At 41.4% G+C, this 27,727-nt stretch overlaps 1 protein-coding gene across 1 annotated transcript; it reads left to right on the top strand.

Annotated features, from left to right (window-relative positions):
* Positions 1–405: 405 nt before the first annotated feature.
* Positions 406–27,495, top strand: RIPK2 (receptor interacting serine/threonine kinase 2). The gene is made up of 11 exons (XM_056854390.1): positions 406–617; positions 11,672–11,825; positions 13,092–13,247; positions 16,735–16,892; positions 17,666–17,715; positions 18,101–18,262; positions 20,937–21,022; positions 21,193–21,288; positions 22,541–22,646; positions 25,875–26,042; positions 27,153–27,495. The coding sequence occupies exons 1-11, from the start codon at positions 406–408 to the stop codon at positions 27,482–27,484; spliced, it is 1,680 nt and encodes a 559-aa protein (XP_056710368.1). The 3' UTR covers positions 27,485–27,495.
* The last annotated feature ends 232 nt before the right edge of the window (positions 27,496–27,727 follow it).

Raw genomic sequence — 27,727 nt, 5'->3', positions numbered from 1 at the left:
AAGTTTGGGGGAGGGTGGAAAAGTTTGAGAAAAGTTTGGGGGAGGGTGGAAAAGTTTCGGGAAGGAATGACGGATCAGAAGCGCAACTGCAGGGGGAGCCGGTCGGCGGCGAGGTCGGGGGTCGGAGCGTAGAGGAGGCGGAGAGGCCGACGGGAGCGAGCCGAGGCGGGGCCGCGTGGAGAGCCCAGCTCCGGGGCTGTGATGCGAAGCCGGAGGCGCGTGGAGGGGGGCGCAGCAGGATCGGGGCGGGGCCGCTCTCCTTCTTGGAAGGGCCCTTAGAGGATCCCGCCTGCTCCGGGACTCCGGGACGCTGAGCGCGGCAAAGGACGCGGCTCCGCTGCCGCTGGAGACGCCGAAGGATTACCCGCGGCGCTTGGGGCGTCTGCCTCAACCGAGCCGGACTCGATGGCTGCTGGCGGCGTGAAGGTGAACGGCGGCGGCGGCGGGGATGCGCCTTCCTCCTCCATCAGCTGCACGCTGCCCACCATCTCCTCCAACAAGCTGCCGGACCTGCGCTTCATCAGCCGGGGCACCTACGGCACCGTGTCTTCGGCGCGCCACGCGGACTGGAGGATCCCCGTGGCTGTCAAGTGCCTGCAGGGGCCGCGCCTCGAGAGGTAACCGCTGAAGGGGCGGGACACGTGAATTCTGGGGTGAATGTGAACTTTCCCCAGGATATCAGCTTGGGCCATTTATGCACGGGAGGTTTTGCCTTGGCTTTGCCGCTCTCTAGGTGCACATTCCCCCCCCCCCATCCGAATTCTCAGAACTCTGCATGGGGGCCGATTGTTGAGTTTTGAGAATTTGGATGGGGAAATGTGCATCTAGAAAGTGGCAGATCCAAGGCAAAACCTCCCATGCATAAATGGCCTTGGACTTTGGTTCTTGTAGGTTATCCGGGCTGTGTGACCGTGGTCTTGGTATTTTCTTTCCTGACGTTTCGCCAGCAGCTGTGGCAGGCATCTTCAGAGGAGGAACACTGAAGGACAGTGTCTCTCAGTGTCAAGGGTGTAGGAAGAGTAATATATAGTCAGAAAGGGGTTGGGTTTGAGCTGAATCATTGTCCTGCAAAAAGTAACAAAGGTAATGTGCTAATCATTGTCCTGTAAGTATCAAGATAATGTGCTAATGAGGGTGTGGTATGTTAATATGGAACCATTGTATCCTGAAGTGATCTGTTAATGTGTGGAATCCAAAGCTAATCTGCATGGCTGTTGTGGACTGTAGTCTTTGTTAGGCCTTGGACTGATTGAGAAAGCTCAGGAAGTTGCTTCTTCCTTCCTTCTGAAGCTATGAAATCCCCCCCCCCAAAAAAAACTGGTTTCTTTACTGCTTAGCTTCTCTCTTGCCCTTTACAACAACTTATGAAGGAAGTTAGGCCCAAGGACACCCAAGAAACTTTGTGGCGGAGCAGGAATTTGGCTCCTGGCCCAAGTCCAGTGTTGTAACCATTGTATTATTTTATTTTTATTTATTTGTTAGATTTTTATGCTGTCCTTTCCCAACCAGGTCGGGCTCAGAGCAGCTTACAACAGTGTTACACAATTAAAACCAACCACAGTATCCAATTTAAAAGTTTAGCATCAATTAAAAATCCAAGGCACCTCTAATCCATACATGATAACACAAAGCCATAGTAGGAACCAAACAGAGGGAAATGTCAAGGAATAAACATATCTCAGCAAGTAAATTGTGTCGCTTCCAACTCATGGCGACCCTGTGCTGCCCCAGCAGAACGGACAGACCCTATGAATTAATGTCCTCCAAAATGTCCTATCGTTAACAACCTTGCTCAGGTCTGTGGGCCATTGTTTTGTTTTCCATTTTTGTTGGCATATTCTTGTTAAGCTTCTGATGGGACTCCGTTTCTTGGCTTGGAATAGCTCTACCGATATCCCATCTACTCCTGGTGATTTGTTTCTCCCTATTTCTCCCTATTGCTTTCAGTGCAGCTTTCACTTCACTTTCTAAAATTATAAGTTTTTCTTCAAAAGATTCTTCTTGGAAGGAATATGTTATCCTTTCATCTCTTTTGTATAGTTCTTCAGTGTTTTGTTCACATCTTTTCTTTATTTTGTTCTGTCAATGTATTTTCGTGTTGATCTTTCAGCATGCCTAGCAGTACTTTCGATTTCCCTTTGATTTTTTTGGATCTTGTTCTTCCTTTTTTGTTGTTCCCTTCTATTTCTTTATGTATGTGTGTGTAAAGTCCCGTCAAGTCACAGCCGACTTATGGCGACCCCTTTTTGGGGTTTTCATGGCAAGAGCCTAATGGGTAGTTTGCCAGTGCCTTCCTCTGCACAGCAACCCTGGTATTCCTTGATGGTCTCCCATCCAAATACTAACCAGGGGCAGGGCTGACCCTGCTTAGCTTCTGAGATCTGAGGAGATCAGGCTAGCCTGGGCCATCCAGGTCAGGGCCTGTTTCTTTATACTGGTTATTTTAATAGTTCTCTGTGTCTCTATGTGACAGTCGCTGAAACGCTGCATTTAGACTTTTGCTTCTGTTTTACTTTTGCTTCTGGTCTGTCTTCAGCAAGTTTAAGAGTCTCCTCAGTAATCCTTTGAACCTTTTCATTTCTTTGGCTACAGGAATAGTATTTGCACATTCTTCCTTGATAATATCTTTAGTTTCAACCCATAGTTCCTCTGATTCACGTTCACTTGAACTTAGTAAAGCAAATCTGTTCTTGACATGGTCTTTAAACTCATCGGGAATGTTGCTTAGATTGTATTTTCGCACTACGAATGTTTTGGTGTTTTTCTTCAGCTTTATTCTAATTTTTGATATTAACAATTCATGGTCTGTACCACAATCGGCTCTTGGTCGTGTTTTGGCAGAAAGAATAGAGCTTCATCTTCTGCTTCCGATTTTGTAATTTATTTGATTTCTATATTTACTGTTTGGTGATGTCCACATATACAGTCATCTGTTTGGTGGCCTGAAGCATGTGTTTGCAATGAACAAGTTGTTGTCTTCACAGCATTCTGTGAGTCAACTCTCCTTCTTCATTTTGTGCTCCTAGCCCAAATCTTCCATCAGTATTTGATTCTGCTGTTTCTACTTTTGTGTTCCAGTCACCTATGATTATCACCACATCTTGTTTAGGTGTGTGAACAATTTCTTACTGAATATTTGCATACAAGTTTTCAATTTCTTCCTCATCAACATCTATAGTTGGGGCGTGAACCTGACTGTTGGGTTTTCCATGAAGTCTGATTGATATTATTCGATCAGGCTTTGTATTATAGCCCCTGACTGCTTGTGCCACATCTCACCTTACTATTAGAGCAATTCTGTTTCTTCTGTGTTTAACATTCCCTGAGTAAAATGCTTCATAATTTTGACTGAAAATGTGCACTTGGACTCTAATTTTAAAAAAAGCTGCTTTTTATTTTGTTGTTATCCTTGTGAGTGCTGTTGATACCCCAGAAGTGTATGGAAGATGAAAAGATCTGCAGGGCTTTCATTTTAGGCCTCTTTTCGATATATAGTAGATTTAGTGCTTTAAAAAAATACTCCCTCCTCCATAGGCTTAGAAATTAAAGGTCTAAATAAACTGTTTAACTAACAGTGTGAGCTGATCCATATCTGCTCAGAAGCAAGTCCTGCTTTTTACATGGACTTTAATCCAAAATTTGCCATTTGCCAGCTTCAGAGTATGTCACACGGAAGTTAGTAGGACTTCTGAGTCAACATGCATAAGATCAGGTTCCAATCCTAAACAAGTTCTTACCTAGAACTAAATCTGACAGAATTGAAAGGGGCTTACTTATCATCAGGTGAGCTTAGAATGATGTTACACTGCATATTTTTAATATGTAGTTTGCATTTTGATTTGGTGTTTCTCTGCAAAATGAGAGACACACAATATGCACTGGTTTTGCTTCTTGCATTTTAAGCTGCAGTCTGTTGAGGATTCCACACTTCTCAGCCATTGGCAATCAAGTCGACAAGGAATGTTGGCATAGAAGAGATCTCATGGCTGCTACTCTCTGCTTTCTGCAGCCCTCTGCTTCAGTAACCTTTGAAAATGTCCTGGCAATAGCTGTAGCTTGAAGGCTTATTAGCCCTGCTCACCAGAAGCCCTACCTTTATCTAAACAGGCTAATGAGTCCAGCCAAGTTCTGTAGTCTCTTGTTGGAGGGATGCATACAGGCCACACACGGAGGGATGCAGAACAGGCCACTCAAACAAAAAAAACAAGCCATTGAAATAGCTGGTGAATTTCAAGTCACACAATCCAGCAAAAAAAATAATTTTGACTAAGGCTTGATGCACACATGTAGACAAATAAGGTAGCAAAGGCCTGAGGTGGTATAATGTAGTAGTTAGAGTTTCGGACTAGGATCTGGGATTCTTAGTTTCAAATCCCCATTTCTGGCATGGAAGCTCGCTGGATGACCTTGGGCCAGGATGACCTTTTGTCCTCACATGGTTGTTATGAGGACAAAATGGAAGAGAGGAGAATGATGTAAGTCCCTAATGGACTTGCTGCGTAAGCATCAGACTTCCTAACCCTTCTCCCACCAAAATCCAACAACCTTCAACTCTTGTCAGTTCGTAGGCAGTTAAACTGCCAAACTCTTCCTTTTTTAATTTGAAAATTCCAGTCTACCATTTGAAAGTGATTGGCTCCTGGAGGCCAGAACTTGAAACTGACCCTCACAAGCCCATCTTTTCTAGGATGTCGCTTAGGTGAGATCTGTGCAGGCCCCACCTGAGCAATGTAAACAAAAAAAGCATTACAAGTTTATTTTACAATTACTTACCATGTACTCTGGGTGAAAACCTTGGTGTTATTCGATTACAATCATTTTCGTTTGTACAGATAAACACAGCTCAATTGGTATAGTTCTGTGCATTTTCCCTTTGTTTGAGACCTGGATTTAGCAGGGTGTAGATAATGCATCTGAAACCACATTTTCATGTCCTTTAAGAGCCACACTATCGCCAAAACCTTCCTCTCTATGGCTGATAGTCCTTGTCCCCTATTAGTTAGCTTCCTGCTTAGGAACATTATTGGGTACAATTGTCCCTCTGGCCCTCCTGACTCAGAATCACTCCAAAGCCAATATTAGAAGCATCTGTAGTTACAGTTAAAGTTTTTTTAAAGTTAAGGGCAATTAATGGCTCTAATGATGTCAGAGTTCTAAAGCAATAGGATGCTTCTTGGCATTTATCCATCCAGTTAACCTGTTTGGGCATAGCTTTCTAGGTCAGATCAGTTAGAGAAGCAGCAATGCCACTGCAGCCTTCTACAAACCTTTGATGATTGCCTTCCATTTCTAGGAATGATCTTACCTGGTACTTGCTTTTAGGTATAGGTCACAGTTACCTCTACCTTTGGGTTTTCAGGGTTTGGGGTTTTGGATGATCCCACTACCTTTGGGTTTGGGGTTTTGGATGATCCCACTACCTACCTACAATATGACCCAAATGTCTGAATTGTTTTATTCCTACATGGCATTTCTTTGGTTTAATTTTTAGCACAGCCTTATCAATGCATTGCAACACCTCTTCGGTATGTGTTAGGTATTCTTCCTAGGTTTGCTAAACACATCCATATCATCATTGGATGCTAACACAAACTGGTTCATTCCCAGCAGCAGTTTGTTGACCGCTCTTTGGATTGTGGTAAGGGCATTTCAAAGACCAAAAGGTAAAATTGTAAACACAGTTTTGGCCTGATCTTTCTCCAGCATTGGGACTTGACAATTACCTTTGGTTAAATCAAAGATTACAGCAAAGCTTTTGACTGTGTGGATCACAAAAAGCTATGGCTGGTTTTAAAGGAAATAGGTGTGCCACAACATTTGATTGTTTTGATGCACAACCTGTACTCTGGACAAGAGGCCACGGTTCAGACAGAATATGGAGAAACAGGATGGTTTCCAATTGGCAAATGTGTTAGACAGGGATGTATTTTATCTCCCTATTTCTTCAATCTGTATGCAGAACATATCATTAGGAAAGCTGTATTAGATTTAGATGGTGGAGTGAAAATTGGGGGGCAGGACATTAAGGCCCTATTCAGATTGCTGTTCTAAACTGGATGTCATACGTTGTTGGCCCGGCTTGGAATAAAGCAATACAAAGATGGGTATTTATACAGCTCATTTGAATCTGTCTGTGAGCTGTCTCTAAAGCACTTTGGCGAGTTTAAACAGCACTGTGATCGTTTTCCCGCCTTTCTTTGCGGGTTCGTTCTTTTCCTTTTTTTTTTTTTTACATTCAGAGGTTTGCGTTATAGCGCTTTAGTTAAGTTATGTTCAGGCAATTCACAAGAAAGATGTTACAGTGACGAGCATGGGGTGTAGAGGTGCTTCCCTTTCTTTAGGGGAATTTAGGATACATGTACTAACATTCTGAATTAAATCCTTATCTGAATCGATAATTTCAGATGGGTAGGTGTTTTAGTTTGTAGCACCAAAATAAAACAGGAGTCCAGTGACCCCTATATCTTTTCCAGCATAAGATTTCATGAGTCAGAGCTCACTTCATCAAACACAGTGAAGTGTGTATCTATTAGGCTGGTGTTTTTATATTCACAACAGAAAGGTGCGGAGGTGGTGAGATACTGCAAAGAGAGGTTGGTTTAAAACCACATCTAATTAAAAGTAATCAGATCACTCACAATTAGTGACTCAGTTCAGCATTATTAAATAGGCAAAGTAGGAGTAATATGCATATAGTGCGTGATAAGAGGAACTTGTATCTGCTTATTTTACACTAGATTTTATCTTACTTCAACTTTGCTGTCTAGCAACACTTAGGGATGGCCCTCATCCACTCCCAGTGAACTGAGGACTATTTTTATCCCTCTTTCTGTTGTGAATGTAATGGACATATACTCCAATACATCTGATGAAGTGAGCTGTGACTCACAAAAGCTTATGTTGGATTAAATTTTGTTAGTCTGTATTAGTATAGCCATTGTATTAATGTAAGTACTGTTATTTGGTTAGTTTCCTCCTGTGTTATCTGAATTGGTTCTCCTTGGCCTCAGTGAGACAACTGGGTGTCAACACCCTCACGTAACTCTCTTGGTTCCCGTTTTAATAATGTAGAACAACTCAATTATAAAGCCTAGTTATTTGCATTATTCTCACAGTACAGTAGGTGAAACTTGCATCCAGCTATAAGGATTCTAATATCCAATGAGATTAGTATAGATGGTGAGAGACGTGGTGAACACAAAGGTGAAATGAAATTTGAGCAGCCTGGTGCACGTAGGGTGAATTATATACTTCCCTTTAATTCTGAGTAATTATTAGTATTAATATCCACTTCACTTAGACCAGAACTTTAGTCTCTATATGCCTTGGTCACCAGTAGCCAGAGCTGTACTTAAATTAGTGTGTGTAAGTGTGCAACTAATGCACATAGAAATTTGATTAGGTTTCTGCATATATGTAGTAGAAGTAAAATCTTCGTTTTGAGAAGTGCAGTCTAATTAGGGTAGAGTTGTAAAACCACTTATGAGTAAGGGGAACCAATAGAAAGGTAAGCAGAGTTTCTATACTTTCAGTAGTTTGGTAGAGAAGGAAATGTTGGAATGTCAGTCAGAGGTAACAATACTGAAGTTGCACCTCTTGTGGAAAGGTTTTGTGTTACGACCTGTGTCAAAATGTGACAAAATGTTAACTACATGTGAAGAGCACCTTTTTTCTACAACTACACTGTAGTTCTTGCATTGGTAGGGGTTGGACTACTTAACCCTGGTGGTCCCTTCCAACTCTGCGATTAACTAAATAAATATGGAAACCACCTTTGCGATGAAAAATTGGATGAAAGTGATCTGTCATTGATACCTAACCCCTTTCAGGCTACAAATATCTATGCAACTGGGTGTAATAAGTGGTAGTTTTATGAGGCAGAGAAGGCAGATTTTTTTCTATGTGTGGTAGACCTCTAAACAGGCAGCAGATTACTAGAAACAAATGATGGAAATTATGTCAGTCATATTGGAGAGAGATATTCCCTATAAACCAGAGATCTTACTGTTGAATAATGTGTTTGACATGCCTAAAAATCCTCAAGCAGTAGCTTAACATATGATTACTACAGCCAGATTGGTCTTTGCTAAGAACTGGAAGGAGGGGAAAAGAGCTCAACAATTTATGAATGACAGAAGAAAGTAAAAGAAACCGTACACACTAGTGAAATTAATGGTTTACCAACAAAATAGATACTTCCAGATTAGACTAATTATGGTCAAGGTTTGTGCAGAGAATGGAAATTGCCACAAAATGTGAGAGAGAACATTCTTAGTTTTACAGGGTTTTTTAGGGCTTAGCTCACCTTGTACCTTATACGCTTATATTTATATCTTCTTTTTGTAGCAAATGAATATTTATTTTTGTTAAAAAAAATGTAGTTGTACCGCCTTGCAACTCCAAAAGCCTGCTTTTCCTTTGCATCTTGAGGCCACGGTTATGGCCCAATGTAAGCCTCCCACAGTGGCTCATGGGATTAGAAAACGGGGTTCCTTCAAGCATTAGTGTGAGTGTACCATTGCTTCAAATCACGTGAGCCAGCCTTGTGTAACCACTGGCACGAAACAGCCATTAGTATTGTTGCTTGCTTAATTGCCTTCTGTCATTGCTCGAGTGCTGATCCGGAGGAGATGGGCTGGCAGCAAGGTCCCCATGTAGCATTCTGTGGACCTAGTGATCAGTGGCAGCTCAACAAGGGGTACCTTGAGAGCCAGTGTGGTGTAGTGGTTAAGAGCAGTGGTTTGGAGCGGTGGAATCTGATCCGGAGAACCGGGCTTGATTCCCCACTCCTCCACTTGAGTGGCGGAGGCTAATCTGGTGAACTGGATTTGTTTCCCCACTCCTACACATGAAGCCAGCTGGGTGACCTTGGGCAAGTCACATTCTCTCAGGAAAGGTGAAAGGTGATTGTAAGCCAGTTTGCGTCTCCCTTAAGTGGTAGAGAAAGTCGGCATATAAAAACCAACTCTTCTTCTACCTTGTGAGGCTGTCACCCCTAACTGCTACCCATGCTACCATTGCCCTCTCCACCATGCTATCCAGGAGCAAGAGCAGATAATGCTACCTCTCTCCTCCTTCTCCAGTCATATTTAGACACAGTGCAGCAAGCCACACCTGTTCAGTTGCACTTGCTGAAATCTTAGATCTTGAGATGCGAAGTTCTTGCAGGAAGGCTGGGTGTGGTGAGTGGAGGTTTGCCTGTTAAGAGTCTGTGGCTCCATGAATAATGTGAATGATTAGGATTAGGCTGCTGTCAAATGCTCTATCTACCTCATAATACCAAAGTAGATAATCCACTCAGGTGATGCCATGTTGATGGTTCCCTCTGGCAGCATCAGTGGGAGTTTAACCATCGGAGATGTTTTGTTTCTTCAGATAGAAATGGGAAACAGAGCCAAAGCCTACAGAGATGTATTTGCCAATGGTTGCCAGGCAGGTGAAGGAAAGCAAGTCAGACATTTTGTGGGCTGTCTATTATGAGGTAAACTGTTGATCCTAACATCATGAGGTAAACTGGTAATCATAACAGTACATGGGATGTCATGTTTGTTTTAATTAAAGAACGTTCAAGCCAGTGTGAAATCACTGATTTATTTGAAAAGATGTTGAAGGTGATGAACAACAACCCTCAATAAAATAGTCACTCAAGTGTTTTTAATGGAAATAAAAGGCATATTAAATAAACAGCAGATGAACATTGCACATAGCTGCAGTAAACGTAGCGCAAAATAACAATAGGATAAAAATAGATCATACCAATTCATAGTAGCAATAAAAAGCTCATTTTTTAAAAAAATCCAGTGTCGAAGCCAAGAATTAACAAAACAGTCCAAAACCAATGCAGCAACTGTATAAGCAAGGGTTCTTATGAGGTCTGCAAGTAGAGCAGAGCTTATGTATGAGTGTGTGTTTTTTTCCGTCAGGTCACAACTGACTTGAGGCCACCCTGTAGGGCTTTCAAGGCAAGAGACGTTCAGAGTTGGTTTGCCATTGCCTGCCTCATGCTTGTGTAGTGGAAACGTTCTAGGTGACCTTGGGCACGTCACACACTCTCTGTCTCCACCCTGGCAAATATTTGGATGGGACACCTCCAAGGAATGCCAAGGGTGTAACGCAGAGGCAGGCAATGGCAAGCCACCTCTGTGCAGTTTTCCTCCCTCTCCCGCACTCCGTAGCCTCTCCTCCATTTTTGTTCCTAAGAGTCAGTAGACCTTAATGAACAGCATTGGAAGTCTTCAGTGGGAGGGGGATACTGCCAGGAAAGTTGCCACCCCTCTTCTGAGGCCATGAGTGCCATACCATTATTGACAACAGACAGCAGGCCAAATGAAACAGATGTGTCTTTGCCTGAAATTACAAGGATGGTGGCAGGCAGATCTCTTAAGAAAGGACGTCCCCCAGCATGGCCCCACCTTAGAAAAGGCCTTGTCCCATATCGAATTAATTTGAAATTTGATTACAGCAGCTGAAATTCTCATAGCATCAAGGTGGCAATATTACCATCTTCGAAAGACTGAATTCTTAAGATATAGGCATTAACAGAAATGGTGAAACTGATCGAACGTGTCAGTATTTTAAAAGGAAGAAAGCATATAGCCTTTCCAAAGCATTGGTGACATTTTTTGTTGAGCTCATGTTATCTAGATGTAATTTAGTCTTAGGAAAGTACAGTGTTACCTTTAATGTTAATTTTGCAGTTAATGCTATTTGGAATTTAAAACAATTTTTTAATACCCTACACTGATTTACCACCTGCTTCCATTCAGTTGTCAGGAGCACCTGTAACAGTCCCTTGGTAGATATCCTCAGTGATCAGAGAGAATAATAGGGGAGCAAGCAGTTTTAAAATAGCTTTTAAAAATAATAAAGATTGCAGAAGAAATCAAAGCGAGCAGGATAAAACAGTGAGATTCGTGTGAGCTTTCGAAGTCAGTCTTAACTCACCTGAAGAAATAAAAACATTTGTAGACCCAAAAAGTGTGTTTGAGCTGGGCTTGTGTTGATGGATATTGTTGTTGTTGTCATTTATTAGTAGTATATTAGGTGAATATTAGTATTTCTGTGTTGGCTACAGGTGACACAAAGTTTTTAAAAAGATTTAAGCACAAATCCATTTAAGCATTATGTGTGAAATATGGTTTATAATCATTGGCTCACAGTGGCACTCAACATTTCTGGAAGTTATGGCAAGATGACAGCCTGCTTGATTATTTAGGTGAGTAATCTACTGAACAGCTAACACAGAACTGAATATTGAGCTCTGAGCATTTATGGAGACTTAGGAAAACAGGAGCATGAGTGACTCATGTATCTCCTGTTTGTGCTGAGTGATGAAAAGGGGAACTCAATCATTACCCCCCAAAAAGATGGGTGGGTATCCACAGAGCAGATACTGTAATCCTCCTATGCACATTGGACATGTAAGTCAGTCATGTGTCTGCTTTTCTGTAACATCTTAATGAGAAGGTGCAGTCACTACTAGGACTGTCAGCTAGGGTTGGAAATTCCCACTTTGAATCTTTTAGTCTTTGGCTCTTTGGATAGCCTTGGGCAAATCACTGTCTCCCAGTCTGAATTCTGTAATAAGAAAATGGTGATCTCTTATGCAAGGTTGTTATTACAATGAATAGGCCTTGATGTAGAAACATTAGTTTTTAATTTTTTTTTGTAGTGACCGAAAGAGCCTCTTAAAAGAAGCTGAAATTTTACACCAAGCAAGATTCAGCTACATTCTCCCAATCCTGGGAATTTGCAATGAGCCTGAATTTCTGGGAATAGTGACAGAATACATGCCAAATGGGTCATTAAACCAACTTTTATATGGAGTAAGTATTATTTATGGTATACTTTTGTCAGGTCCTCTCTCCCCTCGGAGCGGAAAGAGTCCTCTTGGTGAGTAACGGCTACATTTTGTCAGGGCCTCTCTCCCTGCCCCCACCCCAGGTAATGTTATTATTTTAAAATGAATCTTTTTTGTATGAGGAGGGTGAAGAAAATTGAAGGGAACTCAGTGCTATTTTTAAAAGCAGATAGCAAATTCATTTTTAAATACAGCCGAGTATATACTGCACCAGTGGTTTGGGAGGTTAAAGCTGCTAACATGAAAATATACACAAATATCAACAGTTCCTAGCTACTGCAATATTTTAAATGTTGCACGAATCCATCTGTTTTGTTTTATCTTCTTTTAAAAATTGTTTTCCCGAACATGCTCTAATGTTAGGCTTGAATTATTGGTAGTGTGGAAGACAGCATTAAAGCAGTCAGTTGTTCCCCTTCTGAGAGCATGAACCTTGGCCCTCTTCAACTTTCTTCCTGCAATTTGATCTAGAGACATAGTTTTATCTTCCCCCACAATTGTATTTCACTCCAGAACTCCCTGAGTGAGGTATCCGTGGCAAATAGCAGATGTGCTGTCTGCTCTTGGACATCTCTGCTCATCCCTTATAGGGAATGCCTAGTGGTTGGTAATTATCATCTGAGGACTATGCAAGTGATGACTTACCACTGTGCATGTTACTACTTGAGAGTGCTCTGCTGCTTCCCTGGATTCCTGAGAATATGCAGAAGTCCTCCTCATTTGAGAGGATGATTTCCAGACTACCAATTTAGCAAGCAGTAACAGATACACAATGGCAAGTTATCACTTGAATTATATGCATCTTCAGAGGTGGCTGTTCTTCAGCTTGGAACACTCTTTTAGAGGTTCACCAAACCCTGTTTATTTTTCAAAAGCGCAGAAATACTTCTTAAAAATGAGGCAATCATTTAGTATTTACGGATACATATAGTACATATTTCATTGCCTTATGTAGTGAGAGCCAGTGTGGTGTAGTTGTTAAGAGGGTCAGATTAGTATGTGGGAGATTCAAGTTTGAATCCCCACTTGTGCCGTGGAAACCTGGGCGATGTTGGGCCAGTCAAACTCTTTCAGCTAACCTACCTCACAAGGTTGTTGTGAGGACAAAATGGAGGAGGTGTAAGCCACTTTGGATTCCTGTGGGGGAGAAATATTAAATAAAGATTTCCTTAGCCATTAAACAAGTAATATATCTGTCTTTTAATCATTTTTTGTGTTGTTTTTTTTAAAGAAAAATATATATCCTGATATTGCTTGGTCCCTGAGGTTTCGCATTCTCTATGAAATAGCGTTGGGAGTAAACTATCTTCATACCATGAGTCCTCCCCTTTTGCACCATGATTTGAAGACACAGAACATTTTACTCGACAGTGAGTTTCACGTTAAGGTATGCTCTGTCTTTCTCTTTGGTTTCTCTGTTACTCTAAATGGGAGCTGAGCTGTTGGTTTGCAGAAAAGAGGAAGCGTCCCAGTAAGGGAAATGAGACTACTCGGGATTACAGATTCTACAATATAAACCACATGCTGTTTGTAAATATGGGACTCGCTGCTGTTCAGGAAGGAAGCTCAGGGTCATGGGACATATGAAGCTCTTTATACCATCAGACCATTATGCCACCAGTCGATCTAATTCACTATTTTCTGCTCTGGCTCACAGCTGCTCTTGGGTAAACATTCCTCACATCTGCTCCTTGAAACCCTTTAACTAGAGATGCCAGGAATTGAGACCATAACCCTTGTGCTGTACCACTGAGCCACTGGGTTGGGAAAAGGCAATTGTATCATTCCACTAGTTTGATAGTGGAATTTTTTTCCACCTTCAGATTTCACAACTTTGGGAAAGATTGCTTGACAGCACAATCCTAAGCAGAGTTGCACCCTTCTGTTTGTTGAAGTTAGCAGCCTTAGAAAAATGTAATTCTGCTTAGGATTGCACTGTTAGTTTCTGTGAAGGTTGTTGGAGGGGCGGGGAATTTACCTGGTGCTACTAAGGCAAAAGATCTCATCTGTGGGATAGATCTGAAGAAGTGAGCTGTGGCTCACAAAAGCTCATACCCTGCCAGAAAATGTTTTAGTCTTAAAGGTGTTACTGGACTCTTGCTCTTTTTTTACTTCATCTGTGGGACTTTGCATTCACATAGGGTCTAGTTGAAATTGGGTGGCAACTTTTATGAGGAAGCTAGGTGTGCTTAATTACCCTCTTGTATGCTCACTGAGCATGCTGAGCAGCTCTGCACAGGTAACAGTGCAGTTTAAACGAGAACCTACTTGAATGCCAAGTTTTGCAAGTGAATTATTTTACTCTGTCCATGCTCATGTTTAAATTGGCCTGGAGAAAACCTTCTTTTGGGGGGGGGGGGAATAGAAGAATGAGTCCCCAAAGAGGGAAGCTAGTGTGCTGAACGTTGGATGAAAAGCAGTGTATTTAAACTAAAAGAAGGTAGGTTTAGTTAAACATTGCTGTGACTATAAGAGTAACTCAGTAGTAGAATACTTAAGGTTGTTATGGAGTCTCTTTGGAAAGCATTTCTGCATTCTCCCAGTAAAGTTTCTTACTTTTTGCTCAGAGGATTGGCCGCAATAATAAACTGTTTCCTTTCAATTTTTGCAATTATTATTTGTGAACAAGAAACCCAAGGTAGACTCAAGTTTGTCGACCAAGACATAGTATAATTTTAAGCAATACTTTTTGCATGTAAAGCAACTTATAAGCTTTCCCCAAAGATGGCAGGGTAAGCTCACAAATACCTAAAATGACCCTACTTTTCCGTTTTCACAATCAGGGGTCTCTCCAACCCAGGTTGTGACAATGGAAAAGTAGGGTCATTTTAGGTATTTGTGAGCTTACCCTGCCATCTTTGGGGAACGCTTATAAGTTGCTTTACATGCAAAAAGTATTGCTTAAAATTATACTACATCTTGGTCCACAAACTTGAGACTACCTTGGGTTTCTTTTTCACAAATAAGAATTGCAGAAATTGAAAGGGAACAGTTTATTATTGCTGCCAATCCTTCGATACTTGGAAACAGGATGCCATTTTGCCTAGTCATGGCATAATGTTTAACTGCACTTTGCTGTCCCATTTTGCTACTGAGACGTTTATAGGCTGTAACTATGCTGAAGCATACAACCCCATGGATTTGCTCTGCGATAACTAGTTTAAATTGTGCAACAACATGGAATCTGCTTCTTGTAGCTATTTGGAAGGGCACAGTGCTAAGGGGGGGATAATGAATCATCTGAGCATTATAAGTACAGTGAAGCCCCCCCCTCCCTCCACAGGTGCTAATATTTTCCAAGCCTATTTTTAAAACATTAGAAATTTGTTTTTCTAAAACATGAATGCTGTAATCGTAGCGAATACACGTAGCTGCCTCTGAGAACTGGGTAGCAGCTTGTGTCTTTGCATGAAGACTCAGCTTCAAAATATGCAAAATATTGCACCAGCAATGGTTTTCATTTTATCACTAATAATTTCTATAGGTTATTTGATTTGGCTAAATATTAATTACAAAGCAGTAATCCACAAAGTACTTTTATTTCACTGTACTTTTTGTTTGGAGGGGTGGGGGTCAGTCAAATGTCTTATGATTTACCTGGTATGAAGAAAATAATGTTGCTTGGGTGGGGAGAGAGAATGCACTGTTTTTAAAAGGGAAGTTGTGTAAGAATTGCAATGGTCACGCAAGCATGCGTTACATGTATCTCTTGCTGAGTAAGATTTCTAGAATGACTATACTAGTGACAGTTCATGCATAAAGGCCTTCTAAGATTTTCTCTTATACTTTTCCACAGAAATATTTCCTGAGAATACTTAGCTACTATAGCCACTTGGTGGCTTCTTTGAAACTTTATGGAAACTTTTCTGTTTTTCTAGTTTGGATTTTATCTTTAATTAAAAAAAAACTTTTAAAATTACTACAGTTTTTCATTTGGGTGTTTAGGCAATTTCCCTGTACATATAACCTTTTAATGTACAGGCAATGTAGGTAGAATGGGGAGCAAAATCATGTCCAGTAACACTATGCCCACCGTGACCTGGATGGCCCAGGCTAGCCTGATCTCATCAGATATCAGAAGCTAAATAGGGTTGGCCCTGGTTAGTACTTGAATGGGAGACCACCAAGGAAAATCAAGGTTGTTTTTCAGAGGAAGGCAATGGCAAACCACCTCATTTACTCTCTTGCCTTGAAAACCCTGCTGTGTTGCCATAAGTCGGCTGGGTCCTGATGGCACTTGACAAACATCTAACACTATGTCCTCCTTATATTTCTCAATGCCTTATTTTGAATTTGTGATCAGGTTTGGCTATTCCAGGGACAGGCAGAAGCAATTAGGTTTGCAAACTCTGTGTTGGGTAATTCCTGGAGATTTGGGGGGAGGTTGAGCTGGGGGGGCAGGGTTTAGGGTGGGGAGGGACCTCATCATGGTATAATGCCATGGAGTCCACTCTCCAAAGCAACCATTTGATCCAGGAAAACTGATTTTTGCGGTCTGGAGATCAGTTATAAGAGGTCTCCAGGTCCCACCTAGAGGTTGGCAACCCTAGAAGCAATCCTTGGGTTTCCCCTTCAGCATAGCCACAATCTACTATTTGCAGATTTCCTTCTAAGGCTTAGAATCTTGGCTGCAGGGGGAAGGGGGGTCGGACACACCACAGTTTATGATGCGGAGGTCAGGATCAGGGATTTTGGCGGCAGATATTTCATTGCTGAGCCATGCTTACTGGAAGCAGAGCCCAAGGACACCCCAAGCTCATTCAGGTAGCCCCCAAACAACAATTTTATCCTTCTGCCTGGACCGTGCCACTGTATCTGAATAAAGCTGGGATTTTCTGTATTCTTCTACTGACCTGGGGTTTTGTTCCTTCCAGATTGCAGATTTTGGTTTGTCAAAATGGCGCACAGTGTCCATTTCACAGTCACGTGGAGAAAAAACTATGTTTGAGGGAGGGACTATTATGTACATGCCTCCCGAAGATTATAATCCTAATCAAAAAACACGTTCCAGTGTAAAGCATGATGCATACAGGTACTGCCGCTACTAGCACTACTACTCTTGAATTAAAGAAATAACATATTGTTGCAATTCAAAAAAATAATCTTTCTCTGCTGGCAAATACAGAATATCAGAATGCTGGGTCCTCATTCAGACATTACAGTAACCTGAGATTTAGACAGTCTGTAGTGAGAGGGTAGATGTAAGGAAGAGAGGTGTAGAGATGTCAGGAACAGAATGCCTAGTGTAGAGGCATTTGGGAAAACTGAGCCCCCCCCCACCAATATGGCATGTTAAACTGCAGCCAGCAATCCCAATCCCAAAAAAGATGAAACAATTCAGAGTAGAAAACCTTGTCAACTGGAAAAAAACCTCTTCAGCATGTTCGCCCCAGGTTCCACAGGACTTTAAAGTTTAACCCCCTCTTCGGCTCTATTATAGCCTATGGGAAAGTTTTCCAGGGCTCCTGGGGGGGCTGTTTTTTTAAGCTCTAGGCACCAAATTTGCAGCATAGCTGCTGGCGACTTTCCTTAGAAGAACCCCCAAGTTTGGTGAAGATTGGGCCAGGGACTCCAATTTGATAGGCCCCCAAAGAGGGCTCCCCAGGATGGGAGCAAAAGTGGGCGTTTGCAGTGCAAAGGGGAAATCAACAAAAATGCTCCCCCTCTCCACAGAGGGGCACTTCTGTTGATGGGAAATGATAGTAGGATATAAAAGCCACTGTCTGTATTTTTGTAGAGATTCTTTTGTTCTAGCAGAAAAACATGGAGTGGATCAACACTAATATGTATTTTTTCTTTGAACAGTTTTGCCATTATTATGTGGGAAGTGATGACAAGAAAACAGCCATTTGAAGGTCAGATTCTTCTCTTTATTTTATCATAGAGCAACAGTTATGTTAACAGGCAACAATTGTTTAAGAAACCAATATGTTTTTAAAAAAAATCACCCCATTGAAAAAAATATACATTGTACCTTTTTTCGATGACCAGTGCTTTTCTTCTTTCCCCTCTGAAATTTTAAGTTGCTCTTATATAAATGATTCCTTGAAAACCAGAGGTGGAAATGCTGGGTTTGGATTCCCCCTAGCAACCATTTATTTATTAATAATTGCAGTTATTTTGGTAGCAGTGTAGTGTAATTCAAAGTGCCAAATATTGTTTTTAAGCTCAAATGGAATTTTGCTACTGGAGAAATAAGTGCATATATTTCTAATAAATGCGTAATATCTATTTTGACAGATGTTATAAACCCCTTGCAGATTATGTATACCGTGATGCAAGGAAACCGTCCAGACACTAGCGAAGGATATCTACCCCTTGACATTCCTCATCGAGGACTGATGAAGTCATTAATGGAAAGTGGCTGGGCACAAAATCCAGATGAAAGGCCTTCTTTTTCAAGTCAGTTTCACTTTTATGTAGCGGGTTGGGAAGTTGGCAAGCTTCTTCTGTGGCCTGTTGTTCTGTACTTTCTGTTACTTTCAAGGAAGCATTTCTATTACCCTACATGCAGCTGAAAGAAATTAGAAGAAGCTGTGCATTAGCAGGGTGCTTTATAGCTCGTTCAGCCTAAAGGTCAATTTTGAAAGTATAATCAGATGCTATTTGCCATACACCTAGTCTATCTGTATTACACTTGTTCGAGGAGATCCTGACAATGTAAGCAGCTTGATAGTCTGTACGCTAACACAAATTGTGAGGGTTGGAGTTCCAGAGGGAGCTAGCAGAGCCTAGTGAAGCAAACCCCAGTAAAATCCCAATGAAAAGGTGTTAAAATGAGAAAGGGAAAAGCATCTGAAAGCAGCCGTGCAGGGGGAGGAAGGAGACTGAGCACAGCAAGGGAGCTGAAACTCAGGGTACGAAGCAAAGTTAAGTACTGCAAGATCTGAATACACAACAGGAGACTACAGTGGGGGGCCTGCAAGAACTTATAGGGGGCATCTCATTTCCCCCCCCCACGGTTTCTTCCTTCCTTTCGCTGAAAGTCCCCATAACCTCTCCCCTTTTCCTGCTCCTTCTCTCTTCCCACCCCCCAAGCCAACCTACTTTTCTCTGCCTTCAGCTTTCCCTCCTTATTTCCCCTGGCAGCCTCTACCCAAGGGAATTATGACCCAGTGGTGTCGTGCTGGCTGCTCTGGCCGCTGGGTTTGGTTGCATGTTGGGGAACCTACAAGGATTTGGGGGAGACACTTCCCCTGGATCCCCTCCCTGCACTATTTCCTATTTCCCTCCTGGCAAACCCCATATTCTCACTTTTCCCTACTTTCTGTCCTTCCCACCCATCAGCCCGCCTACGTTTTTTTCTCCCCCCCCCCATATTCAACTATATTTATTATGTACTTCATTTATACCCTGTCTTTCTCCATAGTGGGGACTCTAAAACAGGTTACATTATTCTCCTCCATTTTTATTCTCCTCTCCATTCTATCCTCACAACAACCCAGTGATGTACATTAGGCTGAAAATACATGACTGGCCTAAGGTCACCCAGTGAGCTTCCATGGCAGAGTGGTGATTTGAACCTGGATCTCCCAGATCCTAGTCTGAAATGCTAACCACTGTGTGGTTAGAGTGGCTTTCATGGGATGGCTGCTGATGAACAGTTGACCATAGCCAGGCTTGGGTGACACATGCAAGTCAGGTAGTAGCAAGTTGCCTGATGGTAACTGCTGAGCCAGGCCTGGGTGAGCCATCCCTCAAAGGCCAAAACAGTCCTGGAAAAGGCCCTGTTCTTTCCCCCTGCCTTTAACTTACAGAAACCAAGACTTGAAGGCTGGCAGCATCATGTGGTTGCTAGCAATGACCACTGAGAGCATTCATTTCTTAAAGCTACATGGGCTGCTTCTGTTATTTGGGGGTAGGGTTGCCAACCTCCAGGTGGGGGCTGGAGATCTTCCAGAATTACAACTGATCTCCAGGTGATAGAGATCAGTTCCCCTGGAGAAAATGGCTGTTTTGGAAGGTGAACTCTATGGAATTATACCCCACTGAGGTCCCTCCCCAGGCTCTGCTCCCAAATGTCCAGGTATTTCCTAGTGTGGGAGTTGGCAATCCTATATGAGGGGGTTAATGCCCAATGCATTTTTTAAGATTTTGGATATTTCTTCAAAGCTGGGGCTTTTTCAGGTTTATAGAAAGATTTGCTTTGTCTGTTCATGACTAAAGTCTCACGATTTAAGTATCCATAGATACGGCCATGTTGAGAATTAGATATATAGATGAGTACACCTCTTAATAGAGGAGCCTGGGAATAAATAGGGAACAGAAACTTCAAGTTGTCTTTGTGCCTTAATACTGAGTTGTCCAAACTGGTGGACCTGAAAACACCACAAGTTGATCATAGTCACAAACTTTTTCTACAAGTTTTTTTAGAAAGAAAAATTAACCAGTAATAAACTTGGTGATTGTCTCCACATCCATCCAGCTGACAGTCTTTTAAATTTGTAGCACCATATGAAGATAAACCTATTTCCCCAGGCATTTTGTTGATTTATAAATTTTGTAAACATTCAGTATTAATTTTAGAAAATTGGCTTTTATCCGTACTGATTACTTCATTTACTTTTAAGAGCATAGCTCGACTGTGTCCCACTGTAAGTAAATATTAATATTTTTTCTTTATTATTTCTGTTGATTTTATTATATTTTTGCTGCTGTTCTACATGTGTATTTAAAACCCCTTTGTGTTTTTATGATAATCGTGTTATAGATAATTTTGTGCATTGTTTTATCAAGATTCATAAGCCTCAAATTTGGCTGGGGATTTGTGGGATACGGAAGTTTTAAATTAGTAAATGTATGTCTGCTTAGAGTCGGGAGAGCACGTCTGCATGTGTTGGTGTTGGGGGTTCTTGCAATGCAATTGTAAACAGAGTTACATCCTACTAAGTCCATTGAAGTCAATGTGCTTAGAAGAGTGCTTGGAATGGTTTAGGATAGCACTGTTGGAGTCTTCACAGTAGTATTTATGGAGCTTGTTCTTAAGTCTTTGTTGTTAATGCATTTTGAGAGTTCAAGTAATTACTGTTACAGATCTGCTCCTATTGAACCAACTGTCTTTTTTCTTCTTCTTTAGAATGCTTAATAGAGCTTGAACCGGTGCTGAGAACGTTTGATGAGATACCTATGCTTCAAGCAGTGCTACAGTTAAAGAGGGCCAAAGTAAGTAAGCTTTAATTATAACTTAATGAGAAGACACATGAATGTGGGTATTATCTGTCCCTTACAAGAAATATGATTACCATATAATTGAAGCTTGAAATTATATACGTGGAGCGTGTGTCTTCATAATGTCAGGGTGGTTGATGCAAGCATGCTAATGTTTCTTTCAGGCACAATATGAGTGGCGGTGCGTTCACTTACTGAGCAACACGTCCAATGACGAGTCGATATCTCTTAACATCCCAGTAAATGCTAGTTCACAACAGGTAAAGCAACCTTTTCATTTTTTATCACTGAAACCACCATCACAACTTAGCCTTTGTTTAGCTTTTGGAATCCTCTGAAGTCCTTAATGTGCATTGTCTCTCCACTTCTCATTGTGCTGAGATGTACTCAAGAGCACTTAAAAATGGCCTTGTCAGACACACAATCTAGCAGTGAGGAAAGGATGGATCTTTTTAGGATCCATTCAGTGCATATGTAGGATGACTTGAACCAGGGAACGGCATTTGTTTTACAAACAGAAAAAGGAAGTAAAGACACCAACCCCAGGTACCATGAATCCTTCTGAGAGCTGAAAAACAGGCCTGTTGATAGGCAACGGATAGTTTTTCGACATTCAGAAACAGAAATGTGCAGTGCATAATACAATTGTGCACTTGAAAAAAATTGGTATTTGCTAGATTCAGATGTCAGGTAGGGCATAAATACTGGTATTCCAGGTTGTTTGGGTCCCCAGTACTGATCTGGTATTCAGATTTGGTTTTTTTTTTTTGGGGGGGGGGAATTCTGAAATTATTCAGGTCCATAATTTCCTATGAGGAACCTTTCTGGGGAGCTGGAGTGGGTGTTTTTCAAGCAAATGACACCAGAATTACAGGGTACCTAGTTGTGCCTGTCCACTAAAGAACCCCCAAGTTTCAAGTGGATTGGATCAAGAAGTCAAATTCTGCAGGCCCGTGAACAAGGGTCATCGTATTTGTCTCCATTGTTTCCAGGGGCTAGCCAAACACACAAGAGCAAACAACCTGTGGCCAAAAGCCTCTCAATGCAAACAGATCCAACAAGCCCAACAGAACCAATGTCAAACCAGAGAATTCAAGGCAAACCAATTTAATCCAGTAACACTGTTGCAAGACCAACAGAACCAATATCACATCAGAGAATCCTAGCCAATGATCTGGCAAGACAATACCAAGATGTGGCAAGAAGACGCTGACAGAAACACACTGTAAAATGGAAGAAAAACAGTCTTAGGAGCTTTAAAATGCTGTCCCCAGATATTCCCAGTAATTTCCAAAATTTTCAGAACCCATTTTCCAGTATCCCCAAAAATCCTAAATACTATCCAGACACCAAAATAGATCTGAAAAATACCGATGTGTTTTTCGGATATATATTCAGACTGGGACTATCCAAGTGTACATCCCTAATGCAGAGATGCACTGGACACTCCCCCTATGGGAGAGATATTAGATTAGGCATTATTAAGTGTGTCTATGATTACATTTGTTTCAGGAAGCATGTGATTCTCTATCCCAAAATGATGGGCGTCCTCTACTAAGCTTTCCTCCAGAAATGTCAGAACTTCGCCCTACATCACAGTACAATATTCTCTCAGAAGGTAATACACTTTTGCCATGATATAACTTTGGTTGCTGTTGATCAGTTAGTTGAAAATAAGGTTGCACAGCTCTCTTTAGAGTGCCAGTAATGTGCTAAGTACTGAATGGTTGTCTGTCCGTTTACCCTGCCCTTCCACAAGAATCTCAGGTCAACATACACAGTTCTCCTTTCCTCCATTTTATTTTCATACCTTTCCTTGTGCTGTGAGTTAGGCTGGGAGAGACAGTGAGCGGCCCAAGGTTACCCAGCGAGCTTCATAGCAGCATTGGGGGTTTCAGAGTAGGTCTCTCAGTTTCTGAAACTTGAATCACTATACTACACTGGCTGTCCATCTGTTTCAGGGTACAGCTTGAAATGCTCTTCATACCTCTAAGGCACTAAAGAATAGGGCTCCAATGTACTTGAAGGACCGCCTCCTCCCATATTGTCCAGCCCACAAGTCAAGGTGTTTTCTTACAATCTGTCTGCTACAGCTTATCATACTTGTGCTAAATACATGTTAATAGTAAATATGTGCATTGTGTCAAATTCATGAAGTGTTACACGAAGGAGCACTAACTCATTATTCTGCATGGGGTGAGTGCAGAGGAAGCAATGGCACAGAAGGTTACAAACTGGATAAACAAGAGGAAAACTGTAGGGGTCCTGAGGGTATGGTACAACAGGCTTGTCCTGCTTGTTCACCTCTGAGTTAGAAGTTTCAGGTTTCAGTATACTGTATCTAACAAGGCATTTCCCCCCTTTTTGGTTCTTAACACACACACACACACACACACAGCCAAAAACATTGAGAACTTGACTGCCAGCTTGAGGCCATATTTTTTTTAGAAATACCATTAAAATAGTGAGCTGTTCAAGAGGTGTACCCTGAACTCTTTCCCAGTGATGCAAAGGATGCTGGGATGCAGGCCAGGATTCCCTGGCCATTCTCTCTCCCAGGATTCCCTGGGCCAACAACAGCAACTTAGTCTTCAGTATGCCTTTCCTTCCCAATTCCTACATACCACTTTGAAGTTTTGCTGAACACTATCCCAGGCCAAATGCATTTTACAAACCAATTCCTTTCTTAATATTTAGCTTGGGAAAAGGGGTGGTCTTACTATAATATTAATTTCTGTGTGTGTGTGTTTCCCTTGTTTCATACTGCTCAAGCAAGCAACATGAAGCCTGCAGAGCATTTCTACGCGGACGTCTTTGCTTTCAGCTTTTATTCATGCATTAAAAGCCCCTACTGTATTACTGCTGATTCTTGGTCTGGATAGCAATGCAAGGACCTCTTGTTACTGTTCACCTTGAGGCAAAAACAGACAGCAAAGAACAAGGGAGCGGCACCATGGCTGTTTGACTCTTTTCAGGCTCTGTCGTTCTTGAATGAATGACCCTTAAGCAATGCTTATAAAGGGGCTTTCCTATGCAGTCTGATGCTTGTGCAATGCAAGGCTGTCTGTGTTAGTCATTATGCAGTCCATGAACTGGAGAGCAGAAGCTCTGAACCAGGGCAGAAATCCCCTTTCTGATTTCCTCAAATGAGAAAGATGTTTTCCTAGGCAGAGTCAAGTTGCTTTTCTTACCCTTTCTGCTCAGTGAATTATTGATTCTGGGAGAATCAGCTACTGAAACCTGGGAGAACCAGGTTTGAATACCTGCTCTGCCATGGAAACTTATTGTGAGATCTTGGGCCCCCTCAACTCAGCCTAAATTACCTTACAAGTTTGTGATAAGAATAAGGTACAGGAGGAAAAAATGTTATAAGCCAGTTTGGGTCACCATTAGAGAGAAAAGCTAGTAATAATAGTACAGGTTGAGTATCCCTTATCTGGACTGCTTCGGACCAGCAGTCCGTATTTTGGATCTTTACATATTTTGGAATATTTTGAAATTTTTGCATATACATAATGAGATATCTTGGGGATGGGACCCAAGTCTAAACACGAAATTCATTTGTTTAATATATACTTTATACACATAGTCTGAATGCAGTTTTAAATAATATTTAAAATAATTTTGTGTACCTTGAACCATCAATGGAACTGCCTGTGAGTAATGCCTGTATGCCGGCTCAAAAGGTCCAGTTTTCAGATCAATCCGAATATCGGCTGTCCGGATAAGAGATACTCAACCTGTAGTAGTAATAGGGTTGCCAATTGACCACTTCTGGCAAAGGAATCCCTGCCAGTGCTCCCCATCCTCCTGCTAGTGCTTGGGGGGGGGCAGCACCATGTGATGCCACAATATCATTTCCAGCCCAAAGTATAGAAGTGACATGGTGGCATTGAGTAATGTTGTTCCCATATGTCTCTGCCCCCCCCCCCAATCCTCCTGTTCCCTTGGCTGGCAGCCCTAAGTAGTAGTGGTGATTTATAAAATGCCTTATGAAACAAACTCTTTTCACTGGGCCATCAAGAAAGTTCTTCATCTTTGCTTGATTGACATTTGCCTTGTGTGGGTTATTGCGACACCATGCCTTAAAAAAAACAAAACTGTCCTGCCAAGGGTGTTTGTTTCCTTTCACTGTCTTGTTCTCCATCTCCAAATATTGCCTCATTAGAAGTTGGCATAAAGAATGGACAAAAGTATTATGTGGTTCATGAAGAGTTAATGTTAAGAGAGCAGGGGCCACCAGTTTCCTGATGGAGACTGGGGAAGAAGACCCTGAGCAGGTGGTTTTGGAGGCTGTCTGCTGGAGTTGTTGTTTTGTTGTAGTATACCTCAGAGCCCAAGTTGTATTATATACCAAAAGTAGTTGGGTTTTCCTCAAAGCTCTGAGGCCTTTGACTCTTGAGGCACATGAAGGGCTAACTCTAAATTTCATCACAAAAAGACAACTAATGACCTTAATCCTACCTGGCAAATATTCTCCTAACAGAAAAGAGAGAGTATGCTTTGAGGAATTACTACTTGGTGAATTATGCACATTTTATAGTGAGAAAGCAGAGATGTAGGACATATTGCGGCCAAGATCCAAAGCAACGTGATGCTAGTTCAGTGAGCCAAAGTGGGCTCTAGGCTTACTGTTCTCAATCAGAACCTTGTCGCCTAAGTAGCTGGAGAGGTGGTCAAAAATGTCAGCAGTTCTACTGGAGGTATCCAAGCCTTTTTTGGAAAGTCAGCAATACCTCTTTGCTTCATAGCCAGTTTGTGCAAAATGATGTTTGGGGGTTTTGTTGTTTTTGTTTTATTACTTGAACACAAAATAAAAAAAACACGTTTTGTCTTCTTCATGCAGGTAGTCGTGATCCTTCTGGTGGGCTGAGCTCACCGGATACAACGAAGAAAAATAACTCGCTTTCCCAGAGTACTCATTCTTATGCATCTCAACTAAGTTCCTCCTCATCAGCCAGTTCTAATTCTTCAAATTCCTCATTGCAATTGCTGCAGGTATCAGTTAATTCAGGTAAAGTGGTGCAATTTTTACATACCATTAATTATGATCAATTTGGGCATTTATTGGTAGGAAATGTGTGTGTGTGTAAAGTGCCGTCAAGTTGCAGCTGATTTGTAGCGACTCCTAGTAGGATTTTCAAGGCAAGTGAGAAGCAGAGGTGGTTTCCATTGCCTTCCTCTGCATTCCCTTGCCCAGCACTGTAGCTCCAATACATACCAACGCCTGTCATGGGTGTATTTTAGTGTTAGGTTTAGATCATCAGCACCTGTCATGGAACTCCCAACCCTATGTGTAGTTTGGCCTTTACATAGGTACAAATGTGCACCGCAGCAGTCTGTCTATCTTGGCAAAGTTAGTGGTCTGTCAAGCTTTTTGTTTGAAAATCTGGCTGATAAACAATGGCAAACTAGCTTTGAAGGAAGTGCTGTTAATTGACACAGAAAGATCTGTAAATAAGGACCTGTTGTGTGGAACCTTTTAATTTTAGATATATTCACAACTCAAAGTAATAAATAACTTATCTTACTCTACAAACTTTTAAAATAGATGGCTGCCTTTTCTAGAATTTGTGGGATAGGGGGCATCACAAAGTAAATGATGCCCACGAAACTATCGTATAATTTGCATTTATTAAGTTCTGCTAAGTGAATACAACAAATGGTACGATTTCTGTAAAAAGTACTGATGTATAACATTGGTACATATATTGGGACCGAGTATTGAAACATATCTCGACTGTACGATGTTTAACCTACTGATGTATTTTTATTTTGTTGTTATTATAAAATAAACTTAAGAGTTAAAAAAATAAGGACCTGTTGTGGAGCTTACTTGAATCTAAAAAGCAGATTGTTTCACTTTAAGAATAGAGAGTTGAATCACATGGATCTGTTTGTTCTACAGCATTTTCCTCCAGCGCAAAAAGCCTTCCAGTGTTACAAGGAGCAATGGAAAATACATTGCACCATAAGAAAGCATTGTTGTTAGCAGAACAGATCCACTGGATCCAACCCATAACTGTGGTATTTAAAATTATGACAGTTTTGTTCAAGTAGTTTAGCATCTTTTAGAGTTATTTGTACAGTTCCAGACCACCATATGTGTCAATTCTTTTGTTAGATCTTATATTGAGGACTGTGCGCCATGGAATTACTCATCAGTGGATCCAAAGTAAAAGAGAGGAAATTGTCGACCAGATGACTGAAGCTTGTCTTAACCAGTGTCTGGATGCTCTCTTATCAAGGGATTTAATACTGAAAGAGGATTATGAACTTATCAGCACCAAACCTACAAGGACATCAAGAGTCAGGCAACTGCTTGATAATACAGATAGCCAAGGAGAGGAAGTTGCTAAAATTATAGTGCAAAAACTGAAAGACAACAAGCAGATGGGACTTCAGCCTTACCCAAATATATCTACTGTGAATAAGCCGACATCTCTGAATTTATAGAAGTTGGAGTAAAGAACTATGTTTTATGACAAAGTAGGATTCTTGTTTCTGAAAGGTCACTTTAGGATTTTTGCCTTATTTCTCTAGCATGAAGTTCTAAAAAAGTCTGCTAAGTGAAAGTATAAAAAACTATTTTTACACCAAACGCTTGGAATGTATTTCATGGACCTATATACAGAGGCAATACATAAAATACTATAAAAATATATGCAGTTTCAGGTTTTTTTAATTTGTTTTGTTTTG

The sequence above is a fragment of the Euleptes europaea genome, chromosome 8 (genome assembly GCF_029931775.1).
Source record: "Euleptes europaea isolate rEulEur1 chromosome 8, rEulEur1.hap1, whole genome shotgun sequence".
In the NCBI taxonomy this organism is placed as follows: Eukaryota; Metazoa; Chordata; class Lepidosauria; order Squamata; family Sphaerodactylidae; genus Euleptes; species Euleptes europaea.
Note: the sequence above shows the minus strand (reverse complement) of the source record. Positions and strands in the feature narration are given on the sequence as shown.